This window comes from Chenopodium quinoa, unplaced genomic scaffold, assembly GCF_001683475.1.
Source record: "Chenopodium quinoa cultivar QQ74 unplaced genomic scaffold, ASM168347v1, whole genome shotgun sequence".
Lineage (NCBI taxonomy): Eukaryota > Viridiplantae > Streptophyta > Magnoliopsida > Caryophyllales > Amaranthaceae > Chenopodium > Chenopodium quinoa.
The window spans coordinates 12,276,183-12,291,897 of NW_018745024.1; the positions used below are offsets into that span (position 1 = coordinate 12,276,183).

The following is a 15,715-nucleotide window of genomic DNA, read 5'->3' on the forward strand; positions in this document are numbered from 1 at the left end:
TTCAATCAATCAATTATCTAGAGCAATTGCTAAGCCTACGGTCGGGTCTTAACGCTCTCAATTCAACATATGCAGTACGGTCACTAACATAATCAGAATTGCTAATTGTAGGGAAGTCTCTAAAAGTAAGATCTTTCGATTCAAACTCTTATTAACATGAATTAATCAAACAATTGATCAGGTTGCAAGATTAACAATAAAACTCTATCAATTAGAGAAATTAATAATCAAAATATTAAAAACATCAATCAAGATTCATAGTATAAACATGGATTCCCAAACCCTAGAAATAAAACTACTCAAACATGGAAGAAATAATAAAAACTAGATCTAAGGAATAAAACATAATTAAAAGCAAGAAAATAGAAATAAAATACCTCAATGAATTAAAATAGTATACCCAAGAATCATCCATGGAAGAATCCATGGAAATGCCATGAGAAACTAGGGTTTAAGAGAGAAAACTAAAAAGAACGTAAAATAAAAAATAATAAAAGGCGGGAAAAATAATATCCCTTGAGTATTTATATTATCCTAAAACTAATCTAAAAATAATTAAAGAAAAGAAGTAAGAAAATATAAATTACATAAGTTGAATTATTAGTGGACGATAGAAGATGACGTGGCCCGAAGACTTGTGACGATGTGAATGAAAAAGCTACTCGAGGCTTCAAGGCTGCTCGACCAGACCTGCGGGCGCAGGCTGGTGGCCGCGGCCTGGCAGCAGCACCTGCTGGTGTCGAGTGGTCGCGGGACAGGGGCGCAGCAATTATCCCGCGGGTGGCTGACAGCATCACTTAGATTCAAATGCCTATAACTTCTGTTCTATAAGGCTTCTTGGGGCGTGTGACCTATCATTGGAAATATCTTTAAGTCTAGTTTCCAACGCAATTTGAATCACATCAATCCGATTTGTAGAACTCAAGTTATGATCAAAAGAGTGGACAAAGGTCAGTCTTGCCACTTTATAAAACATCGTTTAACTTCGTTTCTAACTCAAATTCATTTCCGAAAGATGCAAATCGACCCTTGTGAATGATATATCCATTCCTCATGCATATAAATCAATCAACATCCACAAACATGGGATCTCCAATTAATAAACTCAATTCATCGGCTTCCATCCAAATATCATCCGAATCAACTCCAAACACTACGAAAGCGTCCAAATGTCTATCAAATCACCTGAAACATTAAGAAAAACACAAACGGAACGTAATAGAGTACAAAACAAACAACTTATGTATTTACGACCTAAAAAGCGACTAAAAGACCTAAAAAGCAACTATAAACTTAGCATAAACGTGCCTATAAATCCTATATAAATGTGATTTATCAAGTATTAGTGAGACAGTTCTTAGTTATAAAACCGAACCTAGGCCTACTTAAACCAATGGAAATTTTTTCTATAACTACCCTAAAGATAGGGTCATTTGTGAGATAGGGTCATTTGTGAACAACTACCCGTTTTTTTTTTATTTGTTAAGAACTACCCAAAAGTTAAGAAAAGCTTGGATAACACTACCCATTAACGTTTTCCGTCCAAAAATACGTTAATGGGGTCCACTTTTTCACTTTTTCCACTTAATTAACTCCCCTAATTACCTTCTCTCTCTTCCTTAATTAACTTTCCCTAATTACCTTCTCCCTCTTTCCTAATTAACTTCCCCTAATTACCTTCTCCCTCTTCCCTAATTAACTTCCCCTAAACCCTAGAAATTAAAACCGCCAAATTTAGACATCCTATCAATTACAATGGCCAATTAGTAATTGAAGTGCAATTGAATTCAATCTCAAAGTCAAAATAAGTGAAACCTAGAACTCAATTAAACCCCTAAATCCTAGAAATCAAAATCCCCAAATTTATTTGGACCCATAAACCCTAATTCGAATCCCTAATTTACACCCTAATTATGTTAATTGCGTTCAATTAAAACTTGTATACAAATACAATAAACAATAAATTAAAAGGAAAGTGTGAAACATTACTTGAATAATTGAGAATTTGTGTTCAATTGATTGAGTATAATCTTTTGGATTATAGAGTGAGAATGGAGAGGAAGTTAATTAGGGAGAAGAGAGAAGATAATTAGGGGAGTTAATTAAGTGGGAAAAGTGAAAAAGTGGGCCCAATAACGTCTTAATTGGACGGAAAACGTTAATGGGTAGTGTTACCCAAACGTTTTGTAACTTGTGGGTAGTTCTAAACAAATAAAAAAAAAAAATAGATAGTTGTTCACAAATGACCCTATCTTTAGGGTAGTTCTAGACAAAATTTCCTAAATCAATCATATTTGTCCAAAAGATTAAAGCAGCCTTGCCGAAGAGAACCTAGCACCATTATAACTAAGCATTATGAGCAGCCGCAGGGAGCTCAGCTTCATAAGATTAGAGCTTTTACTTGAATTATTTGACATGATTAAGCCTGATTAGCCCTATTTTCACCTTAAGTTTAGTTGTTTTCCAATATATTTTTTTGACCCATTTGACTATACACGGTCTCCAACACACGTATTAAAACGTCTATGTCTTTGTTTTTATACACGTAAAATTTATAAAAAAAAGGTCGTGTTAACAAAATATACAATTAATCGAATCTTACCAAACCACTCATGAGTCATGACTATATTACTCTATTTTTTATAGATTAACTGTAATTTATGTTCAAAGTTTTCTAAATTTGACCCCAAAAATAACAGCGGGGCAAAAGGGAGGGAGAGAGTAGTTGGTACACCAATTGGGAATAATTCCAACATTCTACTTGACCTTCGTGGCTTTGTAAGGACTATACAAGCTTTTCTTCTTCATACTGTAATTGTTTCCAGATTTACAGAGTATACATGAATATGATGAGGTCTCGATCTGTTAATGTTGCAGAAGCTTTTCTTCGTCCTTGTTTTCATGGCGCCACTTTAATCAACCTTCGTCCTCTTCATTTTCATGGCATCTCCTCAAGTAAGTTTCTCCATTTCTATACTACTTTCCCTTTTTTCGATTTCAGTATTCCCCTCTTCAATTCGCCCTCTTTTCACCTGTTTCCTTGCCGATATTACACCAATTACGCTACTCATGACTTTGATTCTGATGACGATGATCCCAAATTGTTTCTGAAATTTGTTAGACAACAATCCAAATTAGGGTTTACTAATGTTGAAATCTCCCTTTCCCATTTCCACCATATGATATCGATGAGACCTCTTCCATCTATCATTGATTTCTGTATGTTATTGAGTGCCATGTCCAAGATTAAACCCAACCCACCTTTCTCCACTGTCATTTCTCTTTACAGAGACCTCCTTTTCTTAGGTCTTCGTCCAGATATTTACTCCCTTACCATCCTTGCTAATTGCTACTGTCGTTTGAACTTTGTTGATTTCGGCTTCTCTGTTCTCGCCAACATTATTAAACTTGGTTTTCAACCTAACATTGTCACCTTTACTACTCTCATCAACGGCTTCGTTCATACTCATCACTTGGACAAAGCCGTTCAATTGTTGGATAAAGTTGTCAAGCTTGGCTACCAACCCACATTAATCACCTATGGTTCTATCTTCAAAGGTCTCTGTAGGTCCGGTGATAATGCCGGTGCTCTCAAACTCCTCAGAAATATGGAGTCTTATGGCCATTTTATGCCTAATGTTGTCATTTACAACACCATCATTGATAGTCTCTGTAAAGACCAGTTATTACCTCAGGCTCTCCGCCTTTTCAAGGAGATGAAAGTCAAGGGAATTTCCCCTGATGTTGTCACCTTTAATACCTTAATTCGAGGTATGTGCACTTTGGGACAACAGAAAGAGGCTCAAGATATGCTGACTGAGATGTTAAGGAATAACATAACTCCTGACATACAGACCTACAACATATTTATTGATATTTATTGTAAAGATGGCAAGGTTGGTGAAGCACGGGACATTTTTTATTTCATGACTAGGATAGGATTGGTTCCAGATATCATCACTTACAACGCTCTGTTAGACGGATATTGTTTACGTGGTGAGATGGACGAGGCAGAAAAGCTTATGGATGTGATGGTAAAAGATGGTTGCAAACCTGATGTAGTTACTTACAACAGCTTACTCAATGGCTATTGCAAATCTAAAAACATTGACAAAGCTCTTGGTCTGCTCCAAGAGATGCATTCTAACGGATTAACCCCTGATGTTATCACGTACAGCACTCTTATAGATGCTTTGTGCAAAGACAATCAAATCAAGCTTGCACACCAGTTTTTTGAGGATATGAAAGCTCATGGACTGAAACCAGATATAATAGCTTGGAATTCATTCCTTGATGGCATGTGTAAGAATGGACAAATTGACGAGGCAATTACAACAGTGAAGCAAATGGGGAATACTGGAGTGATCCCTGATATTATTACATACAGTATCCTAATGGATGGTTTCTGTGAAGCTAATCGGCTTAGAGAAGCAGAGGATATATTCTCTTTTCTCATAACTAAAGGGCTGCATAATGTGCGTGCTTACACCATAATGATAAAAGGGTTTTGTAAAGAAGGGTTGCTAGCAAAAGCCGATGAATTATTGAAGAATATGGAGGACAATAAATGCTTTCCAAATGAATGCACCTTCAATACAATTATAAGAGGATTTATAGATGAAAAGGATGTGAGGAGAGCTTTAGAGCTTGTCAGCTTAATGAGAAACAAAGAGTTTGCTGCTGATAATCACACTATATCGTCATTTGTGAGCTTACTTAATGATCCAAATATTGATGATGTAGACAAGGAATTATTGAAAAAGTTTTTGGAAAACTGAGCGAGCAATGGTTAAAGCGGAGGTGGAAGGAGCAATGAGTTAAGCATAGATGATCAGCTGTGAAAGAGATGTGAAAATAGACATTATGAGTGAACATTATAAATTGGTAAGTCATATATTTAATGTGTTCTGATAGACTGTAGGCAAAAACCTTAACTCCTGTAATCTGGAACATAACCTGTAAATTTTGTATCCAATTGTTTGCTTGCCATCTGCCTGTGAGTCGCATTAGTTGTGCTATATCTTATCCAATGGTTGTAAACAGCAGTTGTGCTTACTTTGCATAGGGGTCAAATTTACCATTTTACTTGATTAGGCATAACCACACATGCTGTAATGCTGTATAGTGTATACAATGCAACTCTTGTACATAGGGCTCTTAGGCTCTACAAAGTTTTGATCGGTTCATTGGAGACGTGTTGATTGAATTTCTTGGGGTGTGTTTTAGCTTTCTGTAGATAACCAACCTTTGAAGTCTCTGTCGTTGAAGATTTTTCTTCTTCCAGGCACTTGGATCTTGCTTAACTGAACTCGTGTTTTGGTTACATAACATAGTTTTAAGCCCAGAATCAAATCATATAACCTGGTTGACATTTGTTAATTTCTTCTCTTTTTTCCATTCTGAAAAAAACAAAAAGCAAAAGGTGTGAAACACTCCAGGTTTAGAGATATATGGAACTGGTTAAGCTGCAATTCCCAACTTCCAGTTATATGGAACTGATATAGTGATCCCTGATATTATTACATACAATATCCTAATGGATGGTTTCTGTGAAGCTAATCGGCTTAGAGAAGCGGTGGACATCTTCTCCTTTCTCACAGCTAAAGGACTGCATAATGTGTGTGCTTACAACATAATGATAAAAGGGTTTTGTAAAGAAGGGTTGCTAGCAAAAGCCGATGAATTACTGAAGAATATGGAGGACAATGGATGCTTTCCAGATGAATGCACCTTTAATACACTTATTAGAGGATTTATTGATGGAAAGGACATTAGGAGAGCATTAGAGCTTGTCAGGTTGATGAGAATCAAAGAGTTTGTTGCTGATAATCACACAATATCATCATTTGTGGGCTTACTCGCTGATCCAAATATCGGTGATGCAGACAAAGATTTGCTAAAAAGTTTTTGGAGAACTGAGTGAGCAATAGTTAGGATCAAAGGTGGAAGTAGCAATGAATAAATTATATATGATCAGCTGTGACAGAGATGTGTACACAGATATTGTGAGTGAGATGTGGATTAGTAAGTCTTATATTTAATGTGTAACTTTTGATTGATTGTAGGAAAAAGCATTAACATCTGTGATTTCGAACATTTGATTTTACTTCTTTTTGGGCTTGCTTTTACTTGAATGGTGCTCATGGAAGCAGATGTGGATTGACCTATTGTATCAATTTGTGTGTGTTTACTTGGTATCTGCCTACGAGTTGCATATGTTTTCTTATTAGCCTATGAATAGTAATGGAGCTATATCTTACTATATAAGCCATGATAAGTAATCATATTTGACAGAATGGAAGAGTATAGTTAGCTGCTAGAGTTTGTCTTGGACTCTTAGGTGCTTGGAGGTGCTAGAATCTGTCTTGGACACTACGATCTATAGCAGCAAGATTTGTTTTGAGTACTTCTTTGAGCCATGGATTGGCGATTCCAATGGCAGTGACATGCATCTGCTATCCCTATGTCAGATAGCTAGGATAAAATAGTAGTCCCTAGCCTCCAATGCCCAGGCTAGGTTTATTTAGTCACAGTGCAGCAAAATTATTGACATACTCTGTGTTCAATCAGGTAATTTTACTTATATTTTCTGCATTTTGTTCCTTTTTTTTTTATTTATCGTTTGACTTTTGCATTTCATTATTGCTTGTTTATTTGATCGGATTGGATTGTTGTTTTTCTATCAATCGTTTGTTTGCTTAATGCTGCGTTTTCTTCTTCTTCTTTTTTTTTTTTCAATTTTTTGTTTACGAAGTATTTAAGAATTGATGATTGGCGGTAGTTAGAATTAAGTGTTGTGAGTGATTAGGGTTTTATTTTACAGAATTAGTTGAAGTAGTGTCATTGTTCGGCTGATTTCTGTTATTCTCAAAAAGTAACCAAACCCCAAAGAAATTAACACCAACAGCATGACCTCTTTTTGAGTTGTGCCCAAGTATCAAGTTCAAATTGCAATCACTTTAGTATTATCTGATCTACATCAATGAAGGATTTATTTTTAATTTTCATTTTTTTTTTACAGAACTATAACATAGGAAATGGATAGCTTCAAAATGAATGTAGTTGACATGATGATTGATGATGATGATGATGTGCGTATGTTAGCAAATTACAAGCATTATAGAAGTATCTGGTGGTAGATAAGGTTGAATATGCTCACTAGGCATACGAACATGGTGAGATGTTAAGGTGACTGAAGGAGAGGGAAATTGGGTTATTGGCTTTGTTTTTTGTTAGATTACAAGCTCTTTTTGTACTATATTCTGAGAATAAACCAATGGACTCTTTTATGAAGGCAGTGGTGCTTTCATGGGTTTTAAAAGGTTAAAAATAACTGAAAGGGTAAAATCTACACCTATAATATTCTCAATTTGTGGGTAAAGAATATTTGTATTTATAAGAATTTGGGGATCTTTTTTTCTGATCATTTCCCAAATTTATGCTTATCAAATTTTATGAACTATTTTGAGATGATTGATTAATTTGCTTAATCTGCCTCCTTCACAGGTTCCATAGTGATGTTTTCAACATTTGAGCATTTAGCTCACCATGTATACAATCATATCCTTCATCAAAGGAAGGAAAAGCAAGCCACACCAATGGTGTTGGACTTAAAATATAAACTGGCTTTTGAACATTGAAAAAATGGTGTTGGTTGAAGCTCTACTTGGGCTTTTGGCCCCTAAAAAAGAGTTTGGTGATGATATGTTGATGATAAGCAGGGCCTACAAAATTACAAAAAGCATGTTTCTATGAATTCTATCTATTGGAGAAGTTGTAGCTAGAATTAGATATTACTCATGTTGGCCCCGGTAGCTGATAGCCGAAGTTGATCATATTAGTTGGTTTGACTAATTGATTGTACAAAAAGTTTTACATACAACCGATGTGCAGTAAAATACTGAACAACCGGTTTTTCGCACGTGTGAACAGTATTTTTTTTTTTTTTCCTTTTTCCAAAATAACTAACATCTTCTTCAGCAAGCTACAATGGAGGAGAGAGAAAACTCCAATTTTCCAGATTCAAAGCTCCTTCACCAAGCAACCATGGAGGAGAGAGAAATCTACAATTTTCGATCAACAATGCCGGAAACCTCCAAAGCTTCCAATTACAAAAACCTAATGCGCGAATTTCTGCAATTACAAAGAGAAAATCGACCACCATTAACGCAACATCCAGAGAAAACATGGAGTTTCGACCTCAATCAAACATTCAGAGAAGGTGAAGCAGAGAATTTCGTTGATGATTTCGATGAATTTAATGATGATAACATTCAAAACTCAAAAGTTCCAGAAATTCAAATACAAGGTAATAATCTAAAAAAATACTAACCTATTGTTTGTTTTTGCTTAAAATTTTGATTTAATTTTCAATAATTAATGCAGATATTGAAAATCAAGGTGTTTCAAATACATTAGAAGATGAAGATCAAGTTATTCCGAACACACTAGATGAAGAAGGACAACCAGTAGATGAAGACGAAGGTAAAATTCTATAAATGTGACATATATTAAGGCAAAAGTTACATATATTATGGCAAAAATTACATTGACTATATGTTTATTTATAAAAGCATTTATGCATGTCTCTTGGTACAAAAGTTACTAATATCATTACAAATGTTACCTTTATTAATACAGAAGTTACTTGTATTATATACCTCTGTACTAAATTATTTCTCTAATGTGCAGGTTTACACATTGTCTCTATTTAGAGACTTTGAAGAGGAATTTGGCTACTCAATAGCGACCACAGTACAAATTCTAGGGAGAACTGAAGAAAACATTATTCTTTATGAAGTATCGCTAGAAGAAAAGCCATGGTCTTCCCAACACGTAAGTTACATACATGAGAGCCAAACTATATGGTGCACTTGCAAGAATTTTGAAGCTTCTGGTTGGCTATGCTATCACTGCCTCAGAATTTTACATCTACATTCTATTACAAGAATTCCAGAGAAGTACATTAGCAAAAGATGGACAAAGCTTGCAAAAACTGAAGTATGGAATAAAATGGAAAATAAGGATCCAAAACTCCCATATACACCATGGAGACATACAATGATGAGAAAATATTATAACTTAATCTTAAAGAGTCAAGAAAATGAAAAGGCAAGAGCATTCATGGAGGAAAACTTCAAAAACTGTATGAAAATGGTGGAAGACTTACTTGCGGCCGAAGCTTTTACAGAGGAGGTTGCTGCAAGTGATGACAATTCTAATGTGGCAGAGAGTGCTCAGAGTACCAATAATACTGCTTCTTCATCAACAAGTACAACCATACCCACTATATTAGACCCTAAGAGAGCTGTAACAAAGGGAAGAAGCAAGAGAGCAAAAGGAGCACTTGAAAAAAGGGAAGAAATCAAAGCAAAAAGCATTACCAAATCCAAATTCAGAGTTTGGATCGAAGACACCTACTGTGCGACTTTTTTTGAACTTGTAGTGAGTTTGGATGAAACACAATTGAATACTTTTTTGTAGTGATTTTATTTTTGTTTAATGCTACTATTGACTTTCATACAGAATTTTGAATTGTGATATGGAATTGCTCATGAATTATGAACATTTATATAATATTACACTGATACTTAAAAAAGTAATGCATATACTGGAAAAAGTGATGCATATACTGGCAAAAGTGATGAATTTACTAACAAAAGTGACACTAACACTTACAAAAGTGATGCATTTACAGAAAAGTAACACTAATACTCGCAAAAGTAACAATAATGCTCACAAAAGTGATGCATCTTCTCACAAAAGTGTTACTTTTTACTCACAAAAGTATTGCATATTCACAAAAGAATATGTCACTCACAAAAGTGATATTTATATTCACAAAAGTGACAATAATTATCACAAAAGTGTCCGTTTTTAAAATTAATAATATGGTAATATATATGTTAAACTTCAAGTTTTCATTTAAATAAACTATATCTCTGTATGATGATATATGATACACTTATAAAATTATAATCAGAAATATAAATAAATAAAAATAAGAACAACAAATTACCAATATTTAATCATATATATATATATATATATAAAATAAAATTTGTACAAACATTTTGAAAATATTAACACTAGTTTAAGTGTCGATATTTATCACTAGTTTCAACTTCCAAAAGTACTTAACTAATTACAACTTCCAAAAGTACTTAACTAATAACAACTTCCAAAATTAGCTAAGATTTAGAAGGAGTGTACTTCCGTGTAGCCTTTGATTTCGGAGCAGTGTCAACAGTAGGAGGAGCAGTTTCAGATTTCTTCTTTTTCTTCTCCGCTGCTGCAGCCTTCCTCCTTCCTTCAATTTCAGCAACATATGCAAGATCGCTCTTCTTCTCATTAAATTTTTCAACTTCTGCTAAGACATCAGATCTTGATTCGTTCATGTCAGACAACACGAGTTTTGCACAAATCTTAGCACGTAAAAATTTCCTCCCAGCAGCCTCACAACAAGAAAATAAAAGGCGCATTAATATGTATAAAACATTAGAATAAACATAACAAATGAATTAATTCGCATCAGTTTCAAGATCACTCATTGTTCTAAGTTCATCTACAGAAAACGATGTATCACCAACAAAATGCTCCATATGACACATCATATACACACCACAGTCATTATTATCAACCTTACTCTTCCGCCACACTAAATCAGCAATTTTAAACTTGTAAAAAGGGACTTTTTCACTCTTTGGATGATTTCTTCGTGCAAGAAAATCACCAAAATTCAGAACACTGAAAAAAAAAAAATATTAAAAACAACAAAAAAAATAAGATTAATATAGAAACATACTTTAAAATAGACAATAACATACCAGATAAAAAGTCAAATTTTGAAAATATGTAATCATGTCATGACTCCAAATGATATTATCAACATAATGAACCAATTCATTGCCATGATAAATCACAAACATCACATAATGTTCATCAACAAGAATAGGAAAATAAACCTGAAAAAAAATAGAACAAAAGTTAGCATAAAGCACATCCATCACACAGTTAATATATATTAAAAAATTAAGATATATACCAAGTCTGCACCAATAACATCACAACAAGAATTTTCATATGTAACCCATTCATCCCAAATTTCATGCAAATCCGAGACAGCATAACTAGCAGAACTATCTTCGTTCCCCTCTGATACTTGCAAAAAAGCAAAACTAAAAGGAAAAAATAAATAATTGAAAAGAGTAAGAAAACAAATAACTCAAAGCAGAAAGTTGCTTACACTTTGCCTCGCACCAAAAAAGAATATTTTAGGACCACAAGTATCATAAAAACATGATTCATTTAGATAAATGCAGTAGCAATCAACTACTGACCAACGAACCAAATTAGGATGCACCAAGACACCATATCCTCTCTTGGAAAGAGAAAATGCAATCCATAAGTAACAAGATTCTCACTGCAAGGTCAAACAATATTATTAATATCAAAACAAAAAGAAAAAGAAAAAAAAAAGGTTTCAAAAAATATGACAATTAAAAAAGAACTTACTTATTATTAAATAAGTGTTCCACCAGACAATAATCAAGAGCTTCTAAATATAATCGAGGTAATTTTTCACTAAAAGCACGAGAATTACTTTTCATAAATGGCGTAACAAACACTACACTCTGACCACCAATTTCACCATAGTCCAAAGAACACAAACTTTTATTCGTTCTTCTGACTGAACCACCTCTGCCAACCATCTCCACACCTCCACCATCTCCACCATCTTGTAGGGTAGACTTTGATGAAGTACTTGCATCAACTTTAAGTAACTCATCCACCGACTTCATTTTTATAAACTCATCAATTAAGCCATCAATAAGCTTATGATAATGCGGGTTAGATAAATTTAAGCTGGTTAAGCTGCAATATAAAAGATACAGCCCGGTTTATAAGAACGTCGCCCAATCTCATTGGAGCTCTAAGATATAGCAAAGTTTGTAGAGTTGTGATATGCTTGTTCACAGACTTGACTTGTTAGCAGATTTTTAGTTTGTTTATTTGCTAATTAGAATATGATTGGACATACAAATGGCATGAAAAATGAGGCATCAACAGTATATCAGTATATTTTACTAGGCTTTTCCTACTGAATTGTGTTTGTATAGCATTCTAATTTGGACTGATTGTTTTTTCACTTCTGTTTTGGTAAGGTTTAAAGCATAGAATTTCTGTTTTGCAGTACTAAATATAACAAATGGAGGCAGTATATATATATATATATATATATATATATATATAAGAAAAAACATGTTTTTGGTCAACCAAAGAGTTTCTCAAATGTCTAGTTGTTAAATAGGCATAAATTATGTACATCTGTCCTTTCAAGATGTATTGATTTTACTAGGTATAATATTAAGAACCTTTAAACATCACTAGTAGAGAATAAAATATCTCGTAATCACATTAAAGATGAATCCATTATTGGGTTTGGTCAATATTACTGTAATTTTCTGTTTGTTGGTTTTTTGTTTTTCAAAACTAGACATATGTCATAATCTGTATAATGAATAAAAATACTTAATAAAATCTTGATCACCATATATCTATAATGAATCAAAAATTGCTACAATTGGTCCCAATGGGTGTGGGAAAAGCACTTTGTTAAAATAAATTATGGGTTTGGAGAAATCTACTGCTGGTGAAGTTTATATTAGGGGAGCAAAATGTCATCCCAAATTATTTTGAGCAGAATCAGGTATATTACCACTACCAGGACCTAGTTTAAGAATTCCTTTCTTGTGCATTTAGGTTTTTATCCTTTTAGCACTATAAAAGATATGCTTGATAGGAAGGTCTCCTTTCTGAGTGGTGGAGAGAAGGTAGTATTGTCAAAATACTAATCCTCAGCTCTGCCTGAGTGTTTTACTCAATCTCTTCCAATGTCATTGGAAGGCTTACCACATCATTTTCTGCTTCTTCAGACTCGCTTGGCGTTCTGTAAATTCATGGTGAAAAAGTCAACTTTACTGGTTCTCAATGAACCTACCAATCACTTGGATATACCTACAAAGGAGATGCTTGAGGTTAGCGATCTATTTCATGTTAAAAACTCTTATAATAGTAGTAGTCTTTGTATAAGCAGTTATTAATTCTTAATTTTATTGCTTTCCAGGAAGCTATACAAGAGTATGAAGGTACTGTCATTACAGTTTCCCATGATCGGTATCTTGTTCATCAAATAGTTAACAGAGTGATTGAGGTGAAGGACGGAAATCTACAAGATTATGTTGGGGACTACAATGTAAGTCTTGAATTGCTTCACTTTATATGATTCTGGTTCTTTTTATTTGGCTTCAATTTTGGTTTGTTTTGTGTTGTTCATTTCTTTTGTTGTGGGAAATATTCCTGGGCTCATTTTAGTCAAGTCAGAGCTATAGGATGTGTTTGACAGGTGAATTATCTACGGAATTTGCTTTCCTTTCCTAATATTATATACTGGATACTCCTACTTTTACCCAGATAACTAAATTTTTATAGACAAAAGAAACTATTCCAATTGGTCTCCTCGAAATGTCTTTTGAGTTTTTCTACCGGTTAAAATACAAATGCACTTTGCTATAGTTATACAAACTGATCACTTTGACATGTGGACCCTGTTTGGGTTTGATACACCTGATCTTTTGGTTAGTGCCAATTTCTGCTGTGCTAAATGTATAAATTTGCTGGTAATGTATTGTATTATCTTGTTGTGTATACATTTTGCATGAAAATATTGGCATTTTTCTCTGAACTCATAATCTCTCATAACCTCTCTATGGACTCTCTCAGAATAATGCGTGTTATGCTAACTATTGTTGTCTGGTGTACATCTATAGCTGCATTAGCCTGCATACATATGAAAAATAAAAAAATTAAGAACGGTGACTAATTAACCAAAAAATTTATCCTTTTGCTCATATGAAAGAACGAGAAGGGGAAAACTGTAAAAGTGAGGGCATTGGAGCCTTTTAAATGGTGTTTTAAATATTGATGTTGTAGACCTAACTATTTCAGAGATTTGTAAGGCTTCTAAGAATATAGTTGATGGCATATGCAGTATTATTTATAGAAGAATCTCGATGCAAGACAAAGAGAATTGGATTGTGAGGCAGAGCTTGAAGAGAAGAATTCCAAAGTAAAAGCAAAATCAAAGATGTCCAAGGAAATATTAAGCTGGTGATTAACGAAGTATGTCTTAAATTATTTTCCTTTGCCAGAGACTGATATCTGTTCAACAGGCTGAGAAGGAGGCTCGGAAGAAACAGAAATGTTGGCTTCTCAGCAGGCAAAAGCAAAAGCAAAATCTAAGGGGTTAAAGAACGCGAAGAGATGGAATTGAGATGGTATCCTCAGTATTTTTAATGAAGATACCTCATTGTGATCACTTTTGTTAAGGGGTATAAAAAAGGGTATCAATCTTGATCGTGTACATAGCTTTAAATTGATGGTAAATATGTTCCTAGGGGTCTTTGTTTTGTGATTCGAAAAGAAATAACTCGTGAAGCTGTAATGGGAATATATATAGCGAAGCTTTATTTCAGTTTTCTGCATACTTAGCTTAGAACTTGAGCAAACAGTCTATAGATTTTGTAAATAGCAATTTAATAGCCCCTTAATTATGTGTTCTTTTTGGATCCCTCCTCACACTCAGTCAAACATGTGGGTATTGTATTCTAATACTATTGTTTATGTCGCTGAATGTCTAGATTTGAAGAGCCTGTTCAAATCAGATGATAGTAATAAACTAATGAGCTTCTTTAACAGTTTGATACTCATTTTTTTGCTGGTTATTTGAAACTTTTAAGGTTGGTTTTGGGAAAAGTCAAGGTTTTGACATGCTTTTATTTTTATTTTTTTAAGAAAAATGTATTAATTGAGGAAATAATTAATTACAGTACAAAACTAATACTTGTATTATTTTGTAAACATATTCCATATCAATACGTAGTAATTATTATATGTTTAAATAAAAAGATTTCATAAATGTTTCCAAAAGAAATTTGGACAAATATAAACCAAAAATTATTTGTGACAAAAAATATAGCTCATGTTTTTTTTGGCTAATTTTATTTTAGAAGCTACAATTAAAGAATGCAAATATCAACATATCACACTCTTTTATTATTCCTCAGCTAATTTATTATTATAATACTTTTCAATTAATAATCTATAACTAGAGCTTTTTTTTTTTTCTTTTTTTTTTCTTTTTTTAATATACACAAACAGAAGATATTTATATTAATAGGCTAATGCCATGTTTGATTAATTACAAACATCACTTTGAGTTAAAACAAATTTGGTGATGAGCAAAAGAAAGCTAGTATTGATAGGTTGTCGTACACCTGTCAAAAAATTCCTAACAAAACCAACTAACAATGTAGTAGAGTAAGTAGGGTCGAATCCACAGGGAGATGGTATTAATCTAACCTCTAAGAAATTGGAAAAACTAACCTATGTCACGAATTCGGATAGAAAAGTAGTCTAAATTAAAAGAGGGATAAAATAATTAATAAAAAGACATAGGGTTATGGTTCACCATGTTTATAGCTCTAAATCTATCAAATATCAATAAAATTCAATCAATCAATTATCTAGAGCAATTGCTAAGCCTACGGTCGGGTCTTAACGCTCTCAATTCAACATATGCAGTACGGTCACTAACATAATCAGAATTGCTAATTGTAGGGAAGTCTCTAAAAGTAAGATCTTTCGATTCAAACTC

At 33.5% G+C, this 15,715-nt stretch overlaps 4 protein-coding genes across 5 annotated transcripts; all 4 read left to right on the plus strand.

Moving 5' to 3' along the window:
* The first annotated feature begins 2,784 nt into the window (after positions 1–2,784).
* On the plus strand, positions 2,785–6,197 carry LOC110708793 (putative pentatricopeptide repeat-containing protein At1g12700, mitochondrial). Its single transcript, XM_021887017.1, has 2 exons — positions 2,785–4,884; positions 5,556–6,197. The coding sequence occupies exon 1, from the start codon at positions 2,841–2,843 to the stop codon at positions 4,776–4,778; it is 1,938 nt and encodes a 645-aa protein (XP_021742709.1). The 5' UTR covers positions 2,785–2,840; the 3' UTR covers positions 4,779–4,884; positions 5,556–6,197.
* Positions 4,884–6,197, plus strand: LOC110708794 (pentatricopeptide repeat-containing protein At3g22470, mitochondrial-like). The gene has a single exon (XM_021887019.1). The coding sequence runs from the start codon at positions 5,537–5,539 to the stop codon at positions 5,921–5,923; it is 387 nt and encodes a 128-aa protein (XP_021742711.1). The 5' UTR covers positions 4,884–5,536; the 3' UTR covers positions 5,924–6,197.
* Positions 6,198–7,645: 1,448 nt separating this feature from the next.
* Positions 7,646–9,348, plus strand: LOC110708795. The gene is made up of 3 exons (XM_021887020.1): positions 7,646–8,308; positions 8,386–8,484; positions 8,692–9,348. Exons 1-3 carry the CDS (start codon positions 7,990–7,992, stop codon positions 8,712–8,714), a joined length of 441 nt encoding a protein of 146 aa, XP_021742712.1. The 5' UTR covers positions 7,646–7,989; the 3' UTR covers positions 8,715–9,348.
* A 3,206-nt stretch (positions 9,349–12,554) lies between these two features.
* On the plus strand, positions 12,555–14,359 carry LOC110708796 (ABC transporter F family member 2-like). Of its 2 annotated transcripts, XM_021887022.1 has the most exons (3): positions 12,555–13,037; positions 13,127–13,255; positions 14,051–14,359. In XM_021887022.1, the coding sequence occupies exons 1-3, from the start codon at positions 12,894–12,896 to the stop codon at positions 14,060–14,062; spliced, it is 285 nt and encodes a 94-aa protein (XP_021742714.1). In that variant the 5' UTR covers positions 12,555–12,893; the 3' UTR covers positions 14,063–14,359. The 2 variants fall into 2 exon arrangements, with proteins under 2 accessions (XP_021742714.1, XP_021742713.1); XM_021887021.1 differs by lacking the exon at positions 14,051–14,359 and having other exon boundaries at positions 13,127–13,845.
* Positions 14,360–15,715: the final 1,356 nt, after the last annotated feature.

Bases quoted from the DNA above. Each gene is read 5' to 3' on its own strand.
- LOC110708793 (XM_021887017.1), top strand. From the start codon at position 2,841: ATGAATATGATGAGGTCTCGATCTGTTAATGTTGCAGAAGCTTTTCTT.
- LOC110708794 (XM_021887019.1), top strand. From the start codon at position 5,537: ATGGATGGTTTCTGTGAAGCTAATCGGCTTAGAGAAGCGGTGGACATC.
- LOC110708795 (XM_021887020.1), top strand. From the start codon at position 7,990: ATGGAGGAGAGAGAAAACTCCAATTTTCCAGATTCAAAGCTCCTTCAC. The intron at 8,309-8,385 runs GTAATAATCTAA...TAATTAATGCAG, and splicing joins TCCAGAAATTCAAATACAAG to ATATTGAAAATCAAGGTGTT. The intron at 8,485-8,691 runs GTAAAATTCTAT...TCTAATGTGCAG, and splicing joins ACCAGTAGATGAAGACGAAG to GTTTACACATTGTCTCTATT.
- LOC110708796 (XM_021887021.1), top strand. From the start codon at position 12,894: ATGTCATTGGAAGGCTTACCACATCATTTTCTGCTTCTTCAGACTCGC. The intron at 13,038-13,126 runs GTTAGCGATCTA...ATTGCTTTCCAG, and splicing joins CTACAAAGGAGATGCTTGAG to GAAGCTATACAAGAGTATGA.